This window comes from Callionymus lyra, chromosome 2, assembly GCF_982586985.1.
Source record: "Callionymus lyra chromosome 2, fCalLyr1.hap1.1, whole genome shotgun sequence".
Lineage (NCBI taxonomy): Eukaryota > Metazoa > Chordata > Actinopteri > Syngnathiformes > Callionymidae > Callionymus > Callionymus lyra.
This window is the reverse complement of record NC_141819.1, coordinates 86,964-108,779: the sequence shown is the minus strand read 5'-3', so window position 1 is coordinate 108,779 and position 21,816 is coordinate 86,964. Positions and strand designations below refer to the sequence as shown.

Sequence of the window (21,816 nt, the reverse complement as noted above, 5' to 3'; positions counted from 1 at the left end):
CACAGTCATTCGAAGTATTACATTACAAACCACAGTCATTCGAAGTATTACATTACAAACCACAGACGTGACGCATTCACACGCCATTAAAGCTCAGACATTGTCTGTAATTATTACAAACTACCAGAGGTCAAGAGGTCATACTTACTGAAGACGAACACACCTGTCTTTACATTGACTTCAGTTTAGATTTAAAATCTTTCTTTGAAACTTCAGGGTCACTGTGACTCATTGTTGATTATTTTCTCTGATACTTCGACTGTAGATATAGTTTTGAGAACGACGTGGAAACACAAGTTAGTTCTTCTAGCAGGAGATTCAGCTTCTGGTTCCAGACTCTCTGGATCACAGAGTCTTGAGAGCAACACAGACTAAACATTTAAAACTAGTTAAATCACATCACGTGTCAACAGAATCTTAATGATGTTCGAGTCACAACTGACTCACACCTGATGTGAAGAACGTTACCTCAGGGTCGCAGGTCGTGTTGGCGAACGAGCACTTTTCATCCGGAGACGTGACCTTGTAAACAGGGTCACCAGACGACGCTAAACATCTGAAGTTCCAAGAGGTTAAGAAAACATGTTTGATGTCACATGTTGCAGTAAAAGATTTGAACTAGTGTCACTAATCATTCAATGTTTCTCGATCTGTCCGTAGAGGTTCATCAGGTCCTGGTTTTCAGAGTCAACGGTAGAACTCTAGGAAGTTTCTTCAGTTCAAGTTAAACTTTTGATCCTTTTAGATGAAGAACAAAGAACAATAGGAGTTGAATCAAAGTGTTTGTTGAAACACATCAGGATGGTTGACCTGGTGAGGGTCGTACATACTAAAGTTAAACCTGGTCCTAATAAAGTTAAAACTGTTCATAATTAGTTAAACCTGGTCATAATAAGTTAAACCTGGTCATAATAAAGTTAAACCTGGTCATAATAAAGTTAAATCTGTTCATAATAAAGTTAAATCTGGTCATAATAAAGTTAAACCTGGTCATAATAAAGTTAAAACTGGTCATAATTAGTTAAACCTGGTCATAATAAGTTAAACCTGGTCATAATAAAGTTAAAACTGGTCATAATTAGTTAAACCTGGTCATAATAAGTTAAACCTGGTCATAATAAAGTTAAACCTGGTCATAATTAGTTAAACCTGGTCATAATAAATTAAACCTGGTCATAATAAAGTTAAACCTGGTCATAATTAGTTAAACCTGGTCATAATAAGTTAAACCTGGTCATAATAAAGTTAAATCTGGTCATAATAAAGTTAAATCTGGTCATAATAAAGTTAATCCTGGTCATAATAAAGTTAAAACTGGTCATAATTAGTTAAACCTGGTCATAATAAGTTAAACCTGGTCATAATAAAGTTAAACCTGGTCATAATTAGTTAAACCTGGTCATAATAAGTTCAACCTGGTCATAATAAAGTTAAACCTGGTCATAATAAAGTTAATCCTGGTCATAATAAAGTTAAACCTGGTCATAATAAAGGTAAATCTGGTCATAATAAGTTAAACCTGGTCATAATAAAGTTAAACCTGGTCATGATAAAGTTAAACCTGGTCATAATTAGTTAAACCTGGTCATAATAAGTTAAACCTGGTCATAATAAAGTTAAACCTGGTCATAATAAGTTAAACCTGGTCATAATAAGTTAAATCTGGCCATAATAAAGTTAAACCTGGTCATAATAAAGTTAAATTGTGTCATAAGAAAGTTAAACCTGTTCATAATAAGTTAAACCTGGTCATAATAAGTTAAATCTGGTCATAATAAAGTTAAACCTGGTCATAATAAAGTTAGACCTGGTCATAATAAAGTTAAATCTGGTCATAATAAAGTTAAACCTGGCCAAAATAAAGTTAAAACTGGTCATAATTAGTTAAACCTGGTCATAATAAGTTAAACCTGATCATAATAAAGTTAAACCTGGTCATAATAAAGTTAAATCTGGTCATAATAAAGTGAAACCTGGTCATAATAAAGTTAAATCTGGTCATAATAAAGTTAAATTTGGTCATAATAAAGTTAATCCTGGTCATAATAAAGTTAAAACTGGTCATAATTAGTTAAACCTGGTCATAATAAGTTAAACCTGGTCATAATAAAGTTAAACCTGGTCATAATTAGTTAAACCTGGTCATAATAAGTTCAACCTGCTCATAATAAAGTTAAACCTGGTCATAATAAAGTTAATCCTGGTCATAATAAAGTTAAAACTGGTCATAATTAGTTAACCCTGGTCATAATAAGTTAAACCTGGTCATAATAAAGTTAAAACTGGTCATAATTAGTTAAACCTGGTCATAATAAGTTAAACCTGGTCATAATAAAGTTAAACCTGGTCATAATTATTAGTTAAACCTGGTCATAATAAGTTAAACCTGGTCATAATAAAGTTAAATCTGGTCATAATAAAGTTAAATCTGGTCATAATAAAGTTAATCCTGGTCATAATAAAGTTAAAACTGGTCATAATTAGTTAAGCCTGGTCATAATAAGTTAAACCTGGTCATAATAAAGTTAAACCTGGTCATAATTAGTTAAACCTGGTCATAATAAGTTCAACCTGGTCATAATAAAGTTAAACCTGGTCATAATAAAGTTAATCCTGGTCATAATAAAGTTAAACCTGGTCATAATAAAGGTAAATCTGGTCATAATAAGTTAAACCTGGTCATAATAAAGTTAAACCTGGTCATAATAAAGTTAAACCTGGTCATAATTAGTTAAACCTGGTCATAATAAGTAAAACCTGGTAATAATAAAGTTAAACCTGGTCATAATAAGTTAAACCTGGTCATAATAAGTTAAATCTGGTCATAATAAAGTTAAACCTGGTCATAATAAAGTTAAATCGTGTCATAATAAAGTTAAACCTTTTCATAATAAGTTAAACCTGGTCATAATAAGTTAAATCTGGTCATAATAAAGTTAAACCTGGTCATAATAAAGTTAGACCTAGTCATAATAAAGTTAAATCTGGTCATAATAAAGTTAAACCTGGCCAAAATAAAGTTAAAACTGGTCATAATTAGTTAAACCTGGTCATAATAAGTTAAACCTGATCATAATAAAGTTAAACCTGGTCATAATAAAGTTAAATCTGGTCATAATAAAGTGAAACCTGGTCATAATAAAGTTAAATCTGGTCATAATAAAGTTAAATTTGGTCATAATAAAGTTAATCCTGGTCATAATACAGTTAAAACTGGTCATAATTAGTTAAACCTGGTCATAATAAGTTAAACCTGGTCATAATAAAGTTAAACCTGGTCATAATTAGTTAAACCTGGTCATAATAAGTTCAACCTGGTCATAATAAAGTTAAACCTGGTCATAATAAAGTTAATCCTGGTCATAATAAAGTTAAACCTGGTCATAATAAAGGTAAATCTGGTCATAATAAGTTAAACCTGGTCATAATAAAGTTAAACCTGGTCATAATAAAGTTAAACCTGGTCATAATTAGTTAAACCTGGTCATAATAAGTTAAACCTGGTCATAATAAAGTTAAACCTGGTCATAATAAGTTAAACCTGGTCATAATAAGTTAAATCTGGTCATAATAAAGTTAAACCTGGTCATAATAAAGTTAAATCGTGTCATAATAAAGTTAAACCTGTTCATAATAAGTTAAACCTGGTCATAATAAGTTAAATCTGGTCATAATAAAGTTAAACCTGGTCATAATAAAGTTAGACCTGGTCATAATAAAGTTAAATCTGGTCATAATAAAGTTAAACCTGGCCAAAATAAAGTTAAAACTGGTCATAATTAGTTAAACCTGGTCATAATAAGTTAAACCTGGTCATAATAAAGTTAAACCTGGTCATAATAAAGTTAAATCTGGTCATAATAAAGTTAAACCTGGTCATAATAAAGTTAAATCTGGTCACAATAAGTTAAATCTGGTCATAATGAAGTTAAACCTGGTCATAAAAAGGTAAATCTGGTCATAATAAAGTTAAACCTAGTAATAATAAAGTTAAACCTGGTCAAAATAAAGTTAGACCTGGTTAAAATAAAGTAAAACCTGGTCATAATAAGTTAAACCTGGTCATAATAAAGTTAAACCTGGTCATAATAAGTTAAACCTGGTCATAAAAAGTTAAACCTGGTCATAATAAAGTTAAACCTGGTCATAATTAGTTAAACCTGGTCATAATAAGTTAAACCTGGTCATAATAAAGTTAAACCTGGTCATAATAAAGTTAAATCTGGTCATATTAAAGTTAAACCTGGTCATAATAAAGTTAAATCTGGTCATAATAAAGTTAAACCTGGTCATAATAAAGTTAAATCTGGTCATAATAAGTTAAACATGGTCATTATAAAGTTAAACCTGGTCATAATAAAGTTAAACCTGATCATAATTAGTTAAACCTGGTCATAATAAGTTAAACCTGGTCATAATAAAGTTAAATCTGGTCATAATAAAGTTAAACCTGGTCATAATAAAGTTAAATCTGGTCATAATAAAGTGAAACCTGGTCATAATAAAGTTAAATCTGGTCATAATAAAGTTAAATTTGGTCATAATAAAGTTAATCCTGGTCATAATACAGTTAAAACTGGTCATAATTAGTTAAACCTGGTCATAATAAGTTAAACCTGGTCATAATAAAGTTAAACCTGGTCATAATTAGTTAAACCTGGTCATAATAAGTTCAACCTGGTCATAATAAAGTTAAACCTGGTCATAATAAAGTTAATCCTGGTCATAATAAAGTTAAACCTGGTCATAATAAAGGTAAATCTGGTCATAATAAGTTAAACCTGGTCATAATAAAGTTAAACCTGGTCATAATAAAGTTAAACCTGGTCATAATTAGTTAAACCTGGTCATAATAAGTTAAACCTGGTCATAATAAAGTTAAACCTGGTCATAATAAGTTAAACCTGGTCATAATAAGTTAAATCTGGTCATAATAAAGTTAAACCTGGTCATAATAAAGTTAAATCGTGTCATAATAAAGTTAAACCTGTTCATAATAAGTTAAACCTGGTCATAATAAGTTAAATCTGGTCATAATAAAGTTAAACCTGGTCATAATAAAGTTAGACCTGGTCATAATAAAGTTAAATCTGGTCATAATAAAGTTAAACCTGGCCAAAATAAAGTTAAAACTGGTCATAATTAGTTAAACCTGGTCATAATAAGTTAAACCTGGTCATAATAAAGTTAAACCTGGTCATAATAAAGTTAAATCTGGTCATAATAAAGTTAAACCTGGTCATAATAAAGTTAAATCTGGTCACAATAAGTTAAATCTGGTCATAATGAAGTTAAACCTGGTCATAAAAAGGTAAATCTGGTCATAATAAAGTTAAACCTAGTAATAATAAAGTTAAACCTGGTCAAAATAAAGTTAGACCTGGTTAAAATAAAGTAAAACCTGGTCATAATAAGTTAAACCTGGTCATAATAAAGTTAAACCTGGTCATAATAAGGTAAACCTGGTCATAAAAAGTTAAACCTGGTCATAATAAAGTTAAACCTGGTCATAATTAGTTAAACCTGGTCATAATAAGTTAAACCTGGTCATAATAAAGTTAAACCTGGTCATAATAAAGTTAAATCTGGTCATATTAAAGTTAAACCTGGTCATAATAAAGTTAAATCTGGTCATAATAAAGTTAAACCTGGTCATAATAAAGTTAAATCTGGTCATAATAAGTTAAACATGGTCATTATAAAGTTAAACCTGGTCATAATAAAGTTAAACCTGATCATAATTAGTTAAACCTGGTCATAATAAGTTAAACCTGGTCAAAATAAAGTTAAACCTGGTCATAATAAAGTTAAACCTGGTCATAATTAGTTAAACCTGGTCATAATAAGTTAAACCTGGTCATAATAAAGTTAAACCTGGTCATATTAAAGTTAAACCTGGTCAAAATAAAGTTAAACCTGGTCATAATTAGTTAAACCTGGTCATAATAAGTTAAACCTGGTCATAATAAAGTTAAACCTGGTCATAATAAAGTTAAACCTGGTCATAATTAGTTAAACCTGGTCATAATAAGTTAAACCTGGTCATAATAAAGTTAAACCTGGTCATAATTAGCTAAACCTGGTCATAATAGGTTAAACCTGGTCATAATAAGTTAAACCTGGTCGTAATAAAGTTAAACCTGGTCATAATAAAGTTAAATCTGGTCATAATAAAGTTAAAACTGGTCATAATAAAGTTAAACCTGGTCATAATTAGTTAAACCTGGTCATAATAAGTTAAACCTGGTCATAATTAGTTAAACCTGGTCATAATAAGTTAAACCAGGTCAAAATAAAGTTAAACCTGGTCATAATAAAGTTAAATCTGGTCATAATAAAGTTAATCCTGGTCATAATAAAGTTAAAACTGGTCATAATTAGTGAAACCTGGTCATAATAAGTTAAACCTGGTCATAATAAAGTTAAACCTGGTCATAATTAGTTAAACCTGGTCATAATAAGTTCAACCTGGTCATAATAAAGTTAAACCTGGTCATAATAAAGTTAAATCGTGTCATAATAAAGTTAAACCTGTTCATAATAAGTTAAACCTGGTCATAATAAGTTAAATCTGGTCATAATAAAGTTAAACCTGGTCATAATAAAGTTAGACCTGGTCATAATAAAGTTAAATCTGGTCATAATAAAGTTAAACCTGGCCAAAATAAAGTTAAAACTGGTCATAATTAGTTAAACCTGGTCATAATAAGTTAAACCTGGTCATAATAAAGTTAAACCTGGTCATAATAAAGTTAAATCTGGTCATAATAAAGTTAAACCTGGTCATAATAAAGTTAAATCTGGTCACAATAAGTTAAATCTGGTCATAATGAAGTTAAACCTGGTCATAAAAAGGTAAATCTGGTCATAATAAAGTTAAACCTAGTAATAATAAAGTTAAACCTGGTCAAAATAAAGTTAGACCTGGTTAAAATAAAGTAAAACCTGGTCATAATAAGTTAAACCTGGTCATAATAAAGTTAAACCTGGTCATAATAAGTTAAACCTGGTCATAAAAAGTTAAACCTGGTCATAATAAAGTTAAACCTGGTCATAATTAGTTAAACCTGGTCATAATAAGTTAAACCTGGTCATAATAAAGTTAAACCTGGTCATAATAAAGTTAAATCTGGTCATATTAAAGTTAAACCTGGTCATAATAAAGTTAAATCTGGTCATAATAAAGTTAAACCTGGTCATAATAAAGTTAAATCTGGTCATAATAAGTTAAACATGGTCATTATAAAGTTAAACCTGGTCATAATAAAGTTAAACCTGATCATAATTAGTTAAACCTGGTCATAATAAGTTAAACCTGGTCAAAATAAAGTTAAACCTGGTCATAATAAAGTTAAACCTGGTCATAATTAGTTAAACCTGGTCATAATAAGTTAAACCTGGTCATAATAAAGTTAAACCTGGTCATAATAAAGTTAAATCTGGTCATAATAAAGTTAAACCTGGTCATAATAAAGTTAAATCTGGTCATAATAAAGTCAATCCTGGTCATAATAAAGTTAAATCTGGTCATAACAAGTTAAACATGGTCATTATAAAGTTAAACCTGGTCATAATAAAGTTAAACCTGATCATAATTAGTTAAACCTGGTCATAATAAATTAAACCTGGTCAAAATAAAGTTAAACCTGGTCATAATAAAGTTAAATCTGGTCAAACAAAGTTAAACCTGGTCATAATGAAGTGAAATCTGCTCACAATAGGTTAAATCTGGTCATAATGAAGATAAACCTGGTCATAAAAAGGTAAATCTGGTCATAATAAAGTTAAACCTGGTCATAATAAAGTTAAACCTGGTCAAAATAAAGTTAGACCAGGTTAAAATAAAGTTAAACCTGGTCATAATAAGTTAAACCTGGTCATAATAAAGTGAAACCTGGTCATAATAAAGTTAAATCTGGTCAAAATAAAGTTAAACCTGGTCAAAATAAAGTTAAAACTGGTCATAATTAGTTAAACCTGGTCAAAATAAGTTAAACCTGGTCATAATAAAGTTAAATCTGGTCATAATAAAGTTAAACCTGGTCATAATAAAGTTAAATCTGGTCATAACAAAGTTAAATCTGGTCAAAATAAAGTTAAAATTGGTCATAATGAAGATAAAACTGGTCATAATAAAGTTAAAATTGGTCATAATAAAGTTAAACCTGGTCAAAATAAAGTTAAAACTGGTCATAATTAGTTAAACCTGGTCATAATAAGTTAAACCTGGTCATAATAAAGTTAAATCTGGTCATAATAAAGTTAAACTTGGTCATAATAAAGTTAAATCTGGTCATAATAAAGTTAAACCTGGTCATAATAAAGTGAAATCTGGTCACAATAAGTTAAATCTGGTCATAATGAAGTTAAACCTGGTGATAAAAAAGTTAAATCTGGTCATAATAAAGTTAAACCTGGTCATAATGAAGTTAAACCTGGTCAAAATAAAGTTAGACCTGGTTAAAATAAAGTTAAACCTGGTCATAATAAGTTAAACCTGGTCATAATAAAGTTAAACCTGGTCATAATAAAGTTAAACCTGCTCATAATAAGTTAAATCTGGTCATAATAAGTTAAACATGATCATAATAAAGTTAAACCTGGTCATAATTAGTTAAACCTGGTCATAATAAGTTAAACCTGGTCATAAAAAAGTTAAATCTGGTCATAATAAAGTTAAACCTGGTCATAATAAAGTTAAACCTGGTCAAAATAAAGTTAGACCCGGTTAAAATTAAGTTAAACCTGGTCATAATAAGTTAAACCTGTTCATAATAAGTTAAACCTGGTCATAATAAAGTTAAACCTGGTCATAATTAGTTAAACCTGGTCATAATAAGTTAAACCTGGTCATAATAAGTTAAACCTGGTCATAATAAGTTAAACCTGGTCAAAATAAAGTTAAACCTGGTCATAATTAGTTAAACCTGGTCATAATAAAGTTAAACCTGGTCATAATAAAGTTAAATCTGGTCATATTAAAGTTAAACCTGGTCATAATAAAGTTAAATCTGGTCATAATAAAGTTAAACCTGGTCATAATAAAGTTAAATCTGGTCATAATAAGTTAAACATGGTCATTATAAAGTTAAACCTGGTCATAATAAAGTTAAACCTGATCATAATTAGTTAAACCTGGTCATAATAAGTTAAACCTGGTCAAAATAAAGTTAAACCTGGTCATAATAAAGTTAAACCTGGTCATAATTAGTTAAACCTGGTCATAATAAGTTAAACCTGGTCATAATAAAGTTAAACCTGGTCATAATAAAGTTAAATCTGGTCATAATAAAGTTAAACCTGGTCATAATAAAGTTAAATCTGGTCATAATAAAGTCAATCCTGGTCATAATAAAGTTAAATCTGGTCATAACAAGTTAAACATGGTCATTATAAAGTTAAACCTGGTCATAATAAAGTTAAACCTGATCATAATTAGTTAAACCTGGTCATAATAAATTAAACCTGGTCAAAATAAAGTTAAACCTGGTCATAATAAAGTTAAATCTGGTCAAACAAAGTTAAACCTGGTCATAATGAAGTGAAATCTGCTCACAATAGGTTAAATCTGGTCATAATGAAGATAAACCTGGTCATAAAAAGGTAAATCTGGTCATAATAAAGTTAAACCTGGTCATAATAAAGTTAAACCTGGTCAAAATAAAGTTAGACCAGGTTAAAATAAAGTTAAACCTGGTCATAATAAGTTAAACCTGGTCATAATAAAGTGAAACCTGGTCATAATAAAGTTAAATCTGGTCAAAATAAAGTTAAACCTGGTCAAAATAAAGTTAAAACTGGTCATAATTAGTTAAACCTGGTCAAAATAAGTTAAACCTGGTCATAATAAAGTTAAATCTGGTCATAATAAAGTTAAACCTGGTCATAATAAAGTTAAATCTGGTCATAACAAAGTTAAATCTGGTCAAAATAAAGTTAAAATTGGTCATAATGAAGATAAAACTGGTCATAATAAAGTTAAAATTGGTCATAATAAAGTTAAACCTGGTCAAAATAAAGTTAAAACTGGTCATAATTAGTTAAACCTGGTCATAATAAGTTAAACCTGGTCATAATAAAGTTAAATCTGGTCATAATAAAGTTAAACTTGGTCATAATAAAGTTAAATCTGGTCATAATAAAGTTAAACCTGGTCATAATAAAGTGAAATCTGGTCACAATAAGTTAAATCTGGTCATAATGAAGTTAAACCTGGTGATAAAAAAGTTAAATCTGGTCATAATAAAGTTAAACCTGGTCATAATGAAGTTAAACCTGGTCAAAATAAAGTTAGACCTGGTTAAAATAAAGTTAAACCTGGTCATAATAAGTTAAACCTGGTCATAATAAAGTTAAACCTGGTCATAATAAAGTTAAACCTGCTCATAATAAGTTAAATCTGGTCATAATAAGTTAAACATGATCATAATAAAGTTAAACCTGGTCATAATTAGTTAAACCTGGTCATAATAAGTTAAACCTGGTCATAAAAAAGTTAAATCTGGTCATAATAAAGTTAAACCTGGTCATAATAAAGTTAAACCTGGTCAAAATAAAGTTAGACCCGGTTAAAATTAAGTTAAACCTGGTCATAATAAGTTAAACCTGTTCATAATAAGTTAAACCTGGTCATAATAAAGTTAAACCTGGTCATAATTAGTTAAACCTGGTCATAATAAGTTAAACCTGGTCATAATAAGTTAAACCTGGTCATAATAAGTTAAACCTGGTCAAAATAAAGTTAAACCTGGTCATAATTAGTTAAACCTGGTCATAATAAGTTAAACCTGGTCATAATAAAGTTAAACCTGGTCATAATAAAGTTAAACCTGGTCATAATTAGTTAAACCTGGTCATAATAAGTTAAACCTGGTCATAATAAAGTTAAACCTGGTCATAATAAAGTTAAACCTGGTCATAATTAGCTAAACCTGGTCATAATAGGTTAAACCTGGTCATAATAAGTTAAACCTGGTCGTAATAAAGTTAAACCTGGTCATAATAAAGTTAAATCTGGTCATAATAAAGTTAAAACTGGTCATAATAAAGTTAAACCTGGTCATAATTAGTTAAACCTGGTCATAATAAGTTAAACCTGGTCATAATTAGTTAAACCTGGTCATAATAAGTTAAACCAGGTCAAAATAAAGTTAAACCTGGTCATAATAAAGTTAAATCTGGTCATAATAAAGTTAATCCTGGTCATAATAAAGTTAAAACTGGTCATAATTAGTGAAACCTGGTCATAATAAGTTAAACCTGGTCATAATAAAGTTAAACCTGGTCATAATTAGTTAAACCTGGTCATAATAAGTTCAACCTGGTCATAATAAAGTTAAACCTGGTCATAATAAAGTTAAACCTGGTCATAATTAGTTAAACCTGCTCATAATAAGTTAAATCTGGTCATAATAAGTTAAACATGATCATAATAAAGTTAAACCTGGTCATAATAAAGTTAAACCTGGTCATAATTAGTTAAACCTGGTCATAATAAGTTAAACCTGGTCATAAAAAAGTTAAATCTGGTCATAATAAAGTTAAACCTGGTCATAATAAAGTTAAACCTGGTCATAATAAGTTAAACCTGTTCATAATAAGTTAAACCTGGTCATAATAAAGTTAAACCTGGTCATAATTAGTTAAACCTGGTCATAATAAGTTAAACCTGGTCATAATAAGTTAAACCTGGTCATAATAAGTTAAACCTGGTCAAAATAAAGTTAAACCTGGTCATAATTAGTTAAACCTGGTCATAATAAGTTAAACCTGGTCATAATAAAGTTAAACCTGGTCATAATAAAGTTAAACCTGGTCATAATTAGTTAAACCTGGTCATAATAAGTTAAACCTGGTCATAATAAAGTTAAACCTGGTCATAATAAAGTTAAACCTGGTCATAATTAGTTAAACCTGGTCATAATAGGTTAAACCTGGTCATAATAAGTTAAACCTGTTCATAATAAGTTAAACCTGGTCATAATAAAGTTAAACCTGGTCATAATTAGTTAAACCTGGTCATAATAAGTTAAACCTGGTCATAATAAGTTAAACCTGGTCATAATAAGTTAAACCTGGTCAAAATAAAGTTAAACCTGGTCATAATTAGTTAAACCTGGTCATAATAAAGTTAAACCTGGTCATAATAAAGTTAAATCTGGTCATATTAAAGTTAAACCTGGTCATAATAAAGTTAAATCTGGTCATAATAAAGTTAAACCTGGTCATAATAAAGTTAAATCTGGTCATAATAAGTTAAACATGGTCATTATAAAGTTAAACCTGGTCATAATAAAGTTAAACCTGATCATAATTAGTTAAACCTGGTCATAATAAGTTAAACCTGGTCAAAATAAAGTTAAACCTGGTCATAATAAAGTTAAACCTGGTCATAATTAGTTAAACCTGGTCATAATAAGTTAAACCTGGTCATAATAAAGTTAAACCTGGTCATAATAAAGTTAAATCTGGTCATAATAAAGTTAAACCTGGTCATAATAAAGTTAAATCTGGTCATAATAAAGTCAATCCTGGTCATAATAAAGTTAAATCTGGTCATAACAAGTTAAACATGGTCATTATAAAGTTAAACCTGGTCATAATAAAGTTAAACCTGATCATAATTAGTTAAACCTGGTCATAATAAATTAAACCTGGTCAAAATAAAGTTAAACCTGGTCATAATAAAGTTAAATCTGGTCAAACAAAGTTAAACCTGGTCATAATGAAGTGAAATCTGCTCACAATAGGTTAAATCTGGTCATAATGAAGATAAACCTGGTCATAAAAAGGTAAATCTGGTCATAATAAAGTTAAACCTGGTCATAATAAAGTTAAACCTGGTCAAAATAAAGTTAGACCAGGTTAAAATAAAGTTAAACCTGGTCATAATAAGTTAAACCTGGTCATAATAAAGTGAAACCTGGTCATAATAAAGTTAAATCTGGTCAAAATAAAGTTAAACCTGGTCAAAATAAAGTTAAAACTGGTCATAATTAGTTAAACCTGGTCAAAATAAGTTAAACCTGGTCATAATAAAGTTAAATCTGGTCATAATAAAGTTAAACCTGGTCATAATAAAGTTAAATCTGGTCATAACAAAGTTAAATCTGGTCAAAATAAAGTTAAAATTGGTCATAATGAAGATAAAACTGGTCATAATAAAGTTAAAATTGGTCATAATAAAGTTAAACCTGGTCAAAATAAAGTTAAAACTGGTCATAATTAGTTAAACCTGGTCATAATAAGTTAAACCTGGTCATAATAAAGTTAAATCTGGTCATAATAAAGTTAAACTTGGTCATAATAAAGTTAAATCTGGTCATAATAAAGTTAAACCTGGTCATAATAAAGTGAAATCTGGTCACAATAAGTTAAATCTGGTCATAATGAAGTTAAACCTGGTGATAAAAAAGTTAAATCTGGTCATAATAAAGTTAAACCTGGTCATAATGAAGTTAAACCTGGTCAAAATAAAGTTAGACCTGGTTAAAATAAAGTTAAACCTGGTCATAATAAGTTAAACCTGGTCATAATAAAGTTAAACCTGGTCATAATAAAGTTAAACCTGCTCATAATAAGTTAAATCTGGTCATAATAAGTTAAACATGATCATAATAAAGTTAAACCTGGTCATAATTAGTTAAACCTGGTCATAATAAGTTAAACCTGGTCATAAAAAAGTTAAATCTGGTCATAATAAAGTTAAACCTGGTCATAATAAAGTTAAACCTGGTCAAAATAAAGTTAGACCCGGTTAAAATTAAGTTAAACCTGGTCATAATAAGTTAAACCTGTTCATAATAAGTTAAACCTGGTCATAATAAAGTTAAACCTGGTCATAATTAGTTAAACCTGGTCATAATAAGTTAAACCTGGTCATAATAAGTTAAACCTGGTCATAATAAGTTAAACCTGGTCAAAATAAAGTTAAACCTGGTCATAATTAGTTAAACCTGGTCATAATAAGTTAAACCTGGTCATAATAAAGTTAAACCTGGTCATAATAAAGTTAAACCTGGTCATAATTAGTTAAACCTGGTCATAATAAGTTAAACCTGGTCATAATAAAGTTAAACCTGGTCATAATAAAGTTAAACCTGGTCATAATTAGCTAAACCTGGTCATAATAGGTTAAACCTGGTCATAATAAGTTAAACCTGGTCGTAATAAAGTTAAACCTGGTCATAATAAAGTTAAATCTGGTCATAATAAAGTTAAAACTGGTCATAATAAAGTTAAACCTGGTCATAATTAGTTAAACCTGGTCATAATAAGTTAAACCTGGTCATAATTAGTTAAACCTGGTCATAATAAGTTAAACCAGGTCAAAATAAAGTTAAACCTGGTCATAATAAAGTTAAATCTGGTCATAATAAAGTTAATCCTGGTCATAATAAAGTTAAAACTGGTCATAATTAGTGAAACCTGGTCATAATAAGTTAAACCTGGTCATAATAAAGTTAAACCTGGTCATAATTAGTTAAACCTGGTCATAATAAGTTCAACCTGGTCATAATAAAGTTAAACCTGGTCATAATAAAGTTAAACCTGGTCATAATTAGTTAAACCTGCTCATAATAAGTTAAATCTGGTCATAATAAGTTAAACATGATCATAATAAAGTTAAACCTGGTCATAATAAAGTTAAACCTGGTCATAATTAGTTAAACCTGGTCATAATAAGTTAAACCTGGTCATAAAAAAGTTAAATCTGGTCATAATAAAGTTAAACCTGGTCATAATAAAGTTAAACCTGGTCATAATAAGTTAAACCTGTTCATAATAAGTTAAACCTGGTCATAATAAAGTTAAACCTGGTCATAATTAGTTAAACCTGGTCATAATAAGTTAAACCTGGTCATAATAAGTTAAACCTGGTCATAATAAGTTAAACCTGGTCAAAATAAAGTTAAACCTGGTCATAATTAGTTAAACCTGGTCATAATAAGTTAAACCTGGTCATAATAAAGTTAAACCTGGTCATAATAAAGTTAAACCTGGTCATAATTAGTTAAACCTGGTCATAATAAGTTAAACCTGGTCATAATAAAGTTAAACCTGGTCATAATAAAGTTAAACCTGGTCATAATTAGTTAAACCTGGTCATAATAGGTTAAACCTGGTCATAATAAGTTAAACCTGGTCATAATAAAGTTAAACCTGGTCATAATAAAGTTAAATCTGGTCATAATAAAGTTAAAACTGGTCATAATAAAGTTAAACCTGGTCATAATTAGTTAAACCTGGTCATAATAAGTTAAACCTGGTCATAATTAGTTAAACCTGGTCATAATAAGTTAAACCAGGTCAAAATAAAGTTAAACCTGGTCATAATAAAGTTAAATCTGGTCATAATAAAGTTAATCCTGGTCATAATAAAGTTAAAACTGGTCATAATTAGTTAAACCTGGTCATAATAAGTTAAACCTGGTCATAATAAAGTTAAACCTGGTCATAATTAGTTAAACCTGGTCATAATAAGTTCAACCTGGTCATAATAAAGTTAAACCTGGTCATAATAAAGTTAAACCTGGTCATAATAAAGTTAAACCTGGTCATAATTAGTTAAACCTGGTCATAATAAGTTAAACCTGGTCATAATAAGTTAAACCTGGTCATAATAAAGTTAAACCTGGTCATAATAAAGTTAAATCTGGTCATAATAAAGTTAAACCTGGTCATAATAAAGTTAAATCTGGTCATAATAAAGTTAAACCTGGTCATAATAAAGTTAAATCTGGTCATAATAAGTTAAACATGGTCAAAATAAAGTTAAAATTGGTCATAATAAAGTTAAAACTGGTCATAATAAAGTTAAAATTGGTCATAATAAAGTTAAACCTGGTCAAAACAAAGTTAAAACTGGTCATAATTACTTAAACCTGGTTATAATAAGTTAAACCTGGTCATAATAAAGTTAAATCTGGTCATAATAAAGTTAAACCTGGTCATAATAAAGTTAAATCTGGTCATAACAAAGTTAAATCTGGTCAAAATAAAGTTAAAATTGGTCATAATAAAGTTAAAACTGGTCATAATAAAGTTAAAATTGGTCATAATAAAGTTAAAACTGGTCATAATAAAGTTAAAATTGGTCATAATAAAGTTAAACCTGGTCAAAATAAAGTTAAAACTGGTCATAATAAAGTTAAATCTGGTCATAATCAAGTTAAACCTGTTCAAAATAAAGTTAGACCTGGTTATAATAAAGTTAAACCTGGTCATAATAAGTTAAACCTGGTCATAATAAGTTAAACCTGGTCATAACAAAGTTAAATCTGGTCAAAATAAAGTTAAAACTGGTCATAATTAGTTAAACCTGGTCATAATAAGTTAAACCTGGTCATAATAAAGTTAAATCTGGTCATAATAAAGTTAAAACTGGTCATAATAAAGTTAAAATTGGTCATAATAAAGTTAAACCTGGTCAAAATAAAGTTAAAACTGGTCATAATTAGTTAAACCTGGTCAAAATAAAGTTAGACCTGGTTAAAATAAAGTTAAACCTGGTCATAATAAGTTAAACCTGGTCATAATAAAGTTAAACCTGGTCATAATAAAGTTAAACCTGCTCATAATAAGTTAAATCTGGTCATAATAAGTTAAACATGATCATAATAAAGTTAAACCTGGTCATAATAAAGTTAAACCTGGTCATAATTAGTTAAATCTGGTCATAATAACTTAAACCTGGTCATAAAAAAGTTAAATCTGGTCATAATAAAGTTAAACCTGGTCATAATTAGTTAAACCTGGTCATAATAAGTTAAACCAGGTCAAAATAAAGTTAAACCTGGTCATAATAAAGATAAATCTGGTCATAATAAAGTTAATCCTGGTCATAATAAAGTTAAAACTGGTCATAATTAGTTAAACCTGGTCATAATAAGTTAAACCTGTTCATAATAAAGTTAAACCTGGTCATAATTAGTTAAACCTGGTCATAATAAGTTCAACCTGGTCATAATAAAGTTACACCTGGTCATAATAAAGTTAAACCTGGTCATAATAAAGTTAAACCTGGTCATAATTAGTTAAACCTGGTCATAATTAGTTAAACCTGGTCATAATAAAGTTAAACCTGGTCATAATAAAGTTAAACCTAGTAATAATAAAGTTAAACCTGGTCAAAATAAAGTTAGACCTGGTTAAAATAAAGTCAAACCTGGTCATAATAAGTTAAACCTGGTCATAATAAAGTTAAACCTGGTCATAATAAGTTAAACCTGGTCATAAAAAGTTAAACATGGTCATAATAAAGTTAAACCTGGTCATAATTAGTTAAACCTGGTCATAATAAGTTAAACCTGGTCATATTAAAGTTAAACCTGGTCATAATAAAGTTAAATCTGGTCATAATAAAGTTAAACCTGGTCATAATAAAGTTAAATCTGGTCATAATAAAGTTAAACCTGGTCATAATAAAGTTAAATCTGGTCATAATAAGTTAAACATGGTCATTATAAAGTTAGACCTGGTCATAATAAAGTTAAACCTGATCATAATAAAGTTAAACCTGGTCATAATAAGTTAAACCTGGTCAAAATAAAGTTAAACCTGGTCATAATAAAGTTAAATCTGGTCATACAAAGTTAAACCTGGTCATAATAAAGTGAAATCTACTCACAATAGGTTAAATCTGGTCATAATGAAGATAAACCTGGTCATAAAAAGGTAAATCTGGTCATAATAAAGTTAAATCTGGTCATAATGAAGATAAACCTGGTCATAAAAAGGTAAATCTGGTCATAATAAAGTTAAACCTGGTCATAATGAAGTTAAACCTGGTCAAAATAAAGTTAGACCTGGTTAAAATAAAGTTAAACCTGGTCATAATAAGTTAAACCTGGTCATAATAAAGTGAAACCTGGTCATAATAAAGTTAAATCTGGTCAAAATAAAGTTAAACCTGGTCAAAATAAAGTTAAAACTGGTCATAATTAGTTAAACCTGGTCATAATAAGTTAAACCTGGACATAATAAAGTTAAATCTGGTCATAATAAAGTTAAACCTGGTCATAATCAAGTTAAACCTGTTCAAAATAAAGTTAGACCGGGTTATAATAAAGTTAAAACTGGTCATAATAAGTTAAACCTGGTCATAATAAGTTAAACCTGGTCATAACAAAGTTAAATCTGGTAAAAATAAAGTTAAAATTGGTCATAATAAAGTTAAAACTGGTCATAATAAAGTTAAAATTGGTCATAATAAAGTTAAACCTGGTCAAAACAAAGTTAAAACTGGTCATAATTACTTAAACCTGGTCATAATAAGTTAAACCTGGTCATAATAAAGTTAAATCTGGTCATAATAAAGTTAAACCTGGTCATAATAAAGTTAAATCTGGTCATAACAAAGTTAAATCTGGTCAAAATAAAGTTAAAATTGGTCATAATAAAGTTAAAACTGGTCATAATAAAGTTAAAATTGGTCATAATAAAGTTAAAACTGGTCATAATAAAGTTAAAATTGGTCATAATAAAGTTAAACCTGGTCAAAATAAAGTTAAAACTGGTCATAATTAGTTAAACCTGGTCATAATAAGTTAAACCTGGTCATAATAAAGTTAAATCTGGTCATAATAAAGTTAAACCTGGTCATAATAAAGTTAAATCTGGTCATAACAAAGTTAAATCTGGTCAAAATAAAGTTAAAATTGGTCATAATAAAGTTAAAACTGGTCATAATAAAGTTAAAATTGGTCATAATAAAGTTAAAACTGGTCATAATAAAGTTAAAATTGGTCATAATAAAGTTAAAATTGGTCATAATAAAGTTAAACCTGGTCAAAATAAAGTTAAAACTGGTCATAATTAGTTAAACCTGTTCAAAATAAAGTTAGACCTGGTTATAATAAAGTTAAACCTGGTCATAATAAGTTAAACCTGGTCATAATAAAGTTAAATCTGGTCATAACAAAGTTAAATCTGGTCAAAATAAAGTTAAAACTGGTCATAATTAGTTAAACCTGGTCATAATAAGTTAAACCTGGTCATAATAAAGTTAAATCTGGTCATAATAAAGTTAAAACTGGTCATAATAAAGTTAAAATTGGTCATAATAAAGTTAAACCTGGTCAAAATAAAGTTAAAACTGGTCATAATTAGTTAAACCTGGTCATAATAAGTTAAACCTGGTCATACTAAAGTTAAATCTGGTCATAATAAAGTTAAACCTGGTCATAATAAAGTTAAATCTGGTCATAACAAAGTTAAATCTGGTCAAAATAAAGTTAAAATTGGTCATAATAAAGTTAAAACTGGTCATAATAAAGTTAAACCTGGTCATAATAAAGTGAAATCTGGTCACAATAAGTTAAATCTGGTCATAATGAAGTTAAACCTGGTCATAAAAAAGTTAAATCTGGTCATAATAAAGTTAAACCTGGTCATAATAAGTTAAACCTGGTCATAATAAAGTTAAAGCTGGTCATAATAAAGTTAAACCTGCTCATAATAAGTTAAATCTGGTCATAATAAGTTAAACATGATCATAATAAAGTTAAACCTGGTCATAATAAAGTTAAACCTGGTCATAATTAGTTAAATCTGGTCATAATAAGTTAAACCTGGTCATAAAAAAGTTAAATCTGGTCATAATAAAGTTAAACCTGGTCATAATAAAGTTAAACCTGGTCAAAATAAAGTTAGACCTGGTTAAAATAAAGTTAAATCTGGTCATAATAAGTTAAACCTGTTCATAATAAGTTAAACCTGGTCATAATAAAGTTAAACCTGGTCATAATTAGTTAAACCTGGTCATAATTAGTTAAACCTGGTCATAATAAGTTAAACCTGGTCATAATAAGTTAAACCTGGTCAAAATAAAGTTAAACCTGGTCATAATTAGTTAAACCTGGTCATAATAAGTTAAACCTGGTCATAATAAAGTTAAACCTGGTCATAATAAAGTTAAACCTGGTCATGATTAGTTAAACCTGGTCATAATAGGTTAAACCTGGTCATAATAAGTTAAACCTGGTCATAATAACGTTAAACCTGGTCATAATAAAGTTAAATCTGGTCATAATAAAGTTAAAACTGGTCATTATAAAGTTAAACCTGGTCATAATTAGTTAAACCTGGTCATAATAAGTTAAACCAGGTCAAAATAAAGTTAAACCCGGTCATAATAAAGATAAATCTGGTCATAATAAAGTTAATCCTGGTCATAATAAAGTTAAAACTGGTCATAATTAGTTAAACCTGGTCATAATAAGTTAAACCTGTTCATAATAAAGTTAAACCTGGTCATAATTAGTTAAACCTGGTCATAATAAGTTCAACCTGGTCATAATAAAGTTACACCTGGTCATAATAAAGTTAAACCTGGTCATAATAAAGTTAAACCTGGTCATAATTAGTTAAACCTGGTCATAATTAGTTAAACCTGGTCATAATAAAGTTACACCTGGTCATAATAAAGTTAAAATTGGTAATAATAAAGTTAAACCTGGTCAAAATAAAGTTAGACCTGGTTAAAATAAAGTTAAACCTGGTCATAATAAGTTAAACCTGGTCATAATAAAGTTAAAACTGGTCATAATAAGTTAAACCTGGTCATAAAAAGTTAAACCTGGTCATAATAAAGTTAAACCTGGTCATAATTAGTTAAACCTGGTCATAATAAGTTAAACCTGGTCATATTAAAGTTAAACCTGGTCATAATAAAGTTAAATCTGGTCATAATAAAGTTAAACCTGGTCATAATAAAGTTAAATCTGGTCATAATAAAGTTAAACCTGGTCATAATAAAGTTAAATCTGGTCATAATAAGTTAAACATGGTCATTATAAAGTTAAACCTGGTCATAATAAAGTTAAACCTGATCATAATTAGTTAAACCTGGTCATAATAAGTTAAACCTGGTCAAAATAAAGTTAAACCTGGTCATAATAAAGTTAAATCTGGTCATACAAAGTTAAACCTGGTCATAATAAAGTGAAATCTGCTCACAATAGGTTAAATCTGGTCATAATGAAGATAAACCTGGTCATAATAAAGTTAAACCTGATCATAATTAGTTAAACCTGGTCATAATAAGTTAAACATGGTCATTATAAAGTTAAACCTGGTCATAATAAAGTTAAACCTGGTCATAATAAAGTTAAACCTGATCATAATTAGTTAAACCTGGTCATAATAAGTTAAACCTGGTCATAAAAAGGTAAATCTGGTCATAATAAAGTTAAACCTGGTCATAATAAAGTTAAACCTGGTCAAAATAAAGTTAGACCTGGTTAAAATAAAGTTAAACCTGGTCATAATAAGTTAAACCTGGTCATAATAAAGTGAAACCTGGTCATAATAAAGTTAAATCTGGTCAAAATAAAGTTAAACCTGGTCAAAATAAAGTTAGAACTGGTCATAATTAGTTAAACCTGGTCATAATAAGTTAAACCTGGACATAATAAAGTTAAATCTGGTCATAATAAAGTTAAACCTGGTCATAATCAAGTTAAACCTGTTCAAAATAAAGTTAGACCGGGTTATAATAAAGTTAAAACTGGTCATAATAAGTTAAACCTGGTCATAATAAGTTAAACCTGGTCATAACAAAAGTTAAATCTGGTCAAAATAAAGTTAAAATTGGTCATAATAAAGTTAAAACTGGTCATAATAAAGTTAAAATTGGTCATAATAAAGTTAAACCTGGTCAAAACAAAGTTAAAACTGGTCATAATTACTTAAACCTGGTCATAATAAGTTAAACCTGGTCATAATAAAGTTAAATCTGGTCATAATAAAGTTAAACCTGGTCATAATAAAGTTAAATCTGGTCATAACAAAGTTAAATCTGGTCAAAATAAAGTT

The 21,816-nt window shown here is 28.4% G+C and overlaps 1 protein-coding gene across 1 annotated transcript in view; it reads right to left on the bottom strand.

The window, feature by feature from the left end:
• Window positions 1–21,816, bottom strand: part of LOC148085009 (choline transporter-like protein 5-A) — an 86,580-nt gene that overhangs the window by 17,256 nt on the left and 47,508 nt on the right. The window contains exon 14 of the mRNA XM_087781921.1: window positions 469–556. Coding sequence (XP_087638047.1) covers window positions 469–556 — 88 coding nt within the window. The remainder of the gene's footprint in view (window positions 1–468; window positions 557–21,816) is intronic.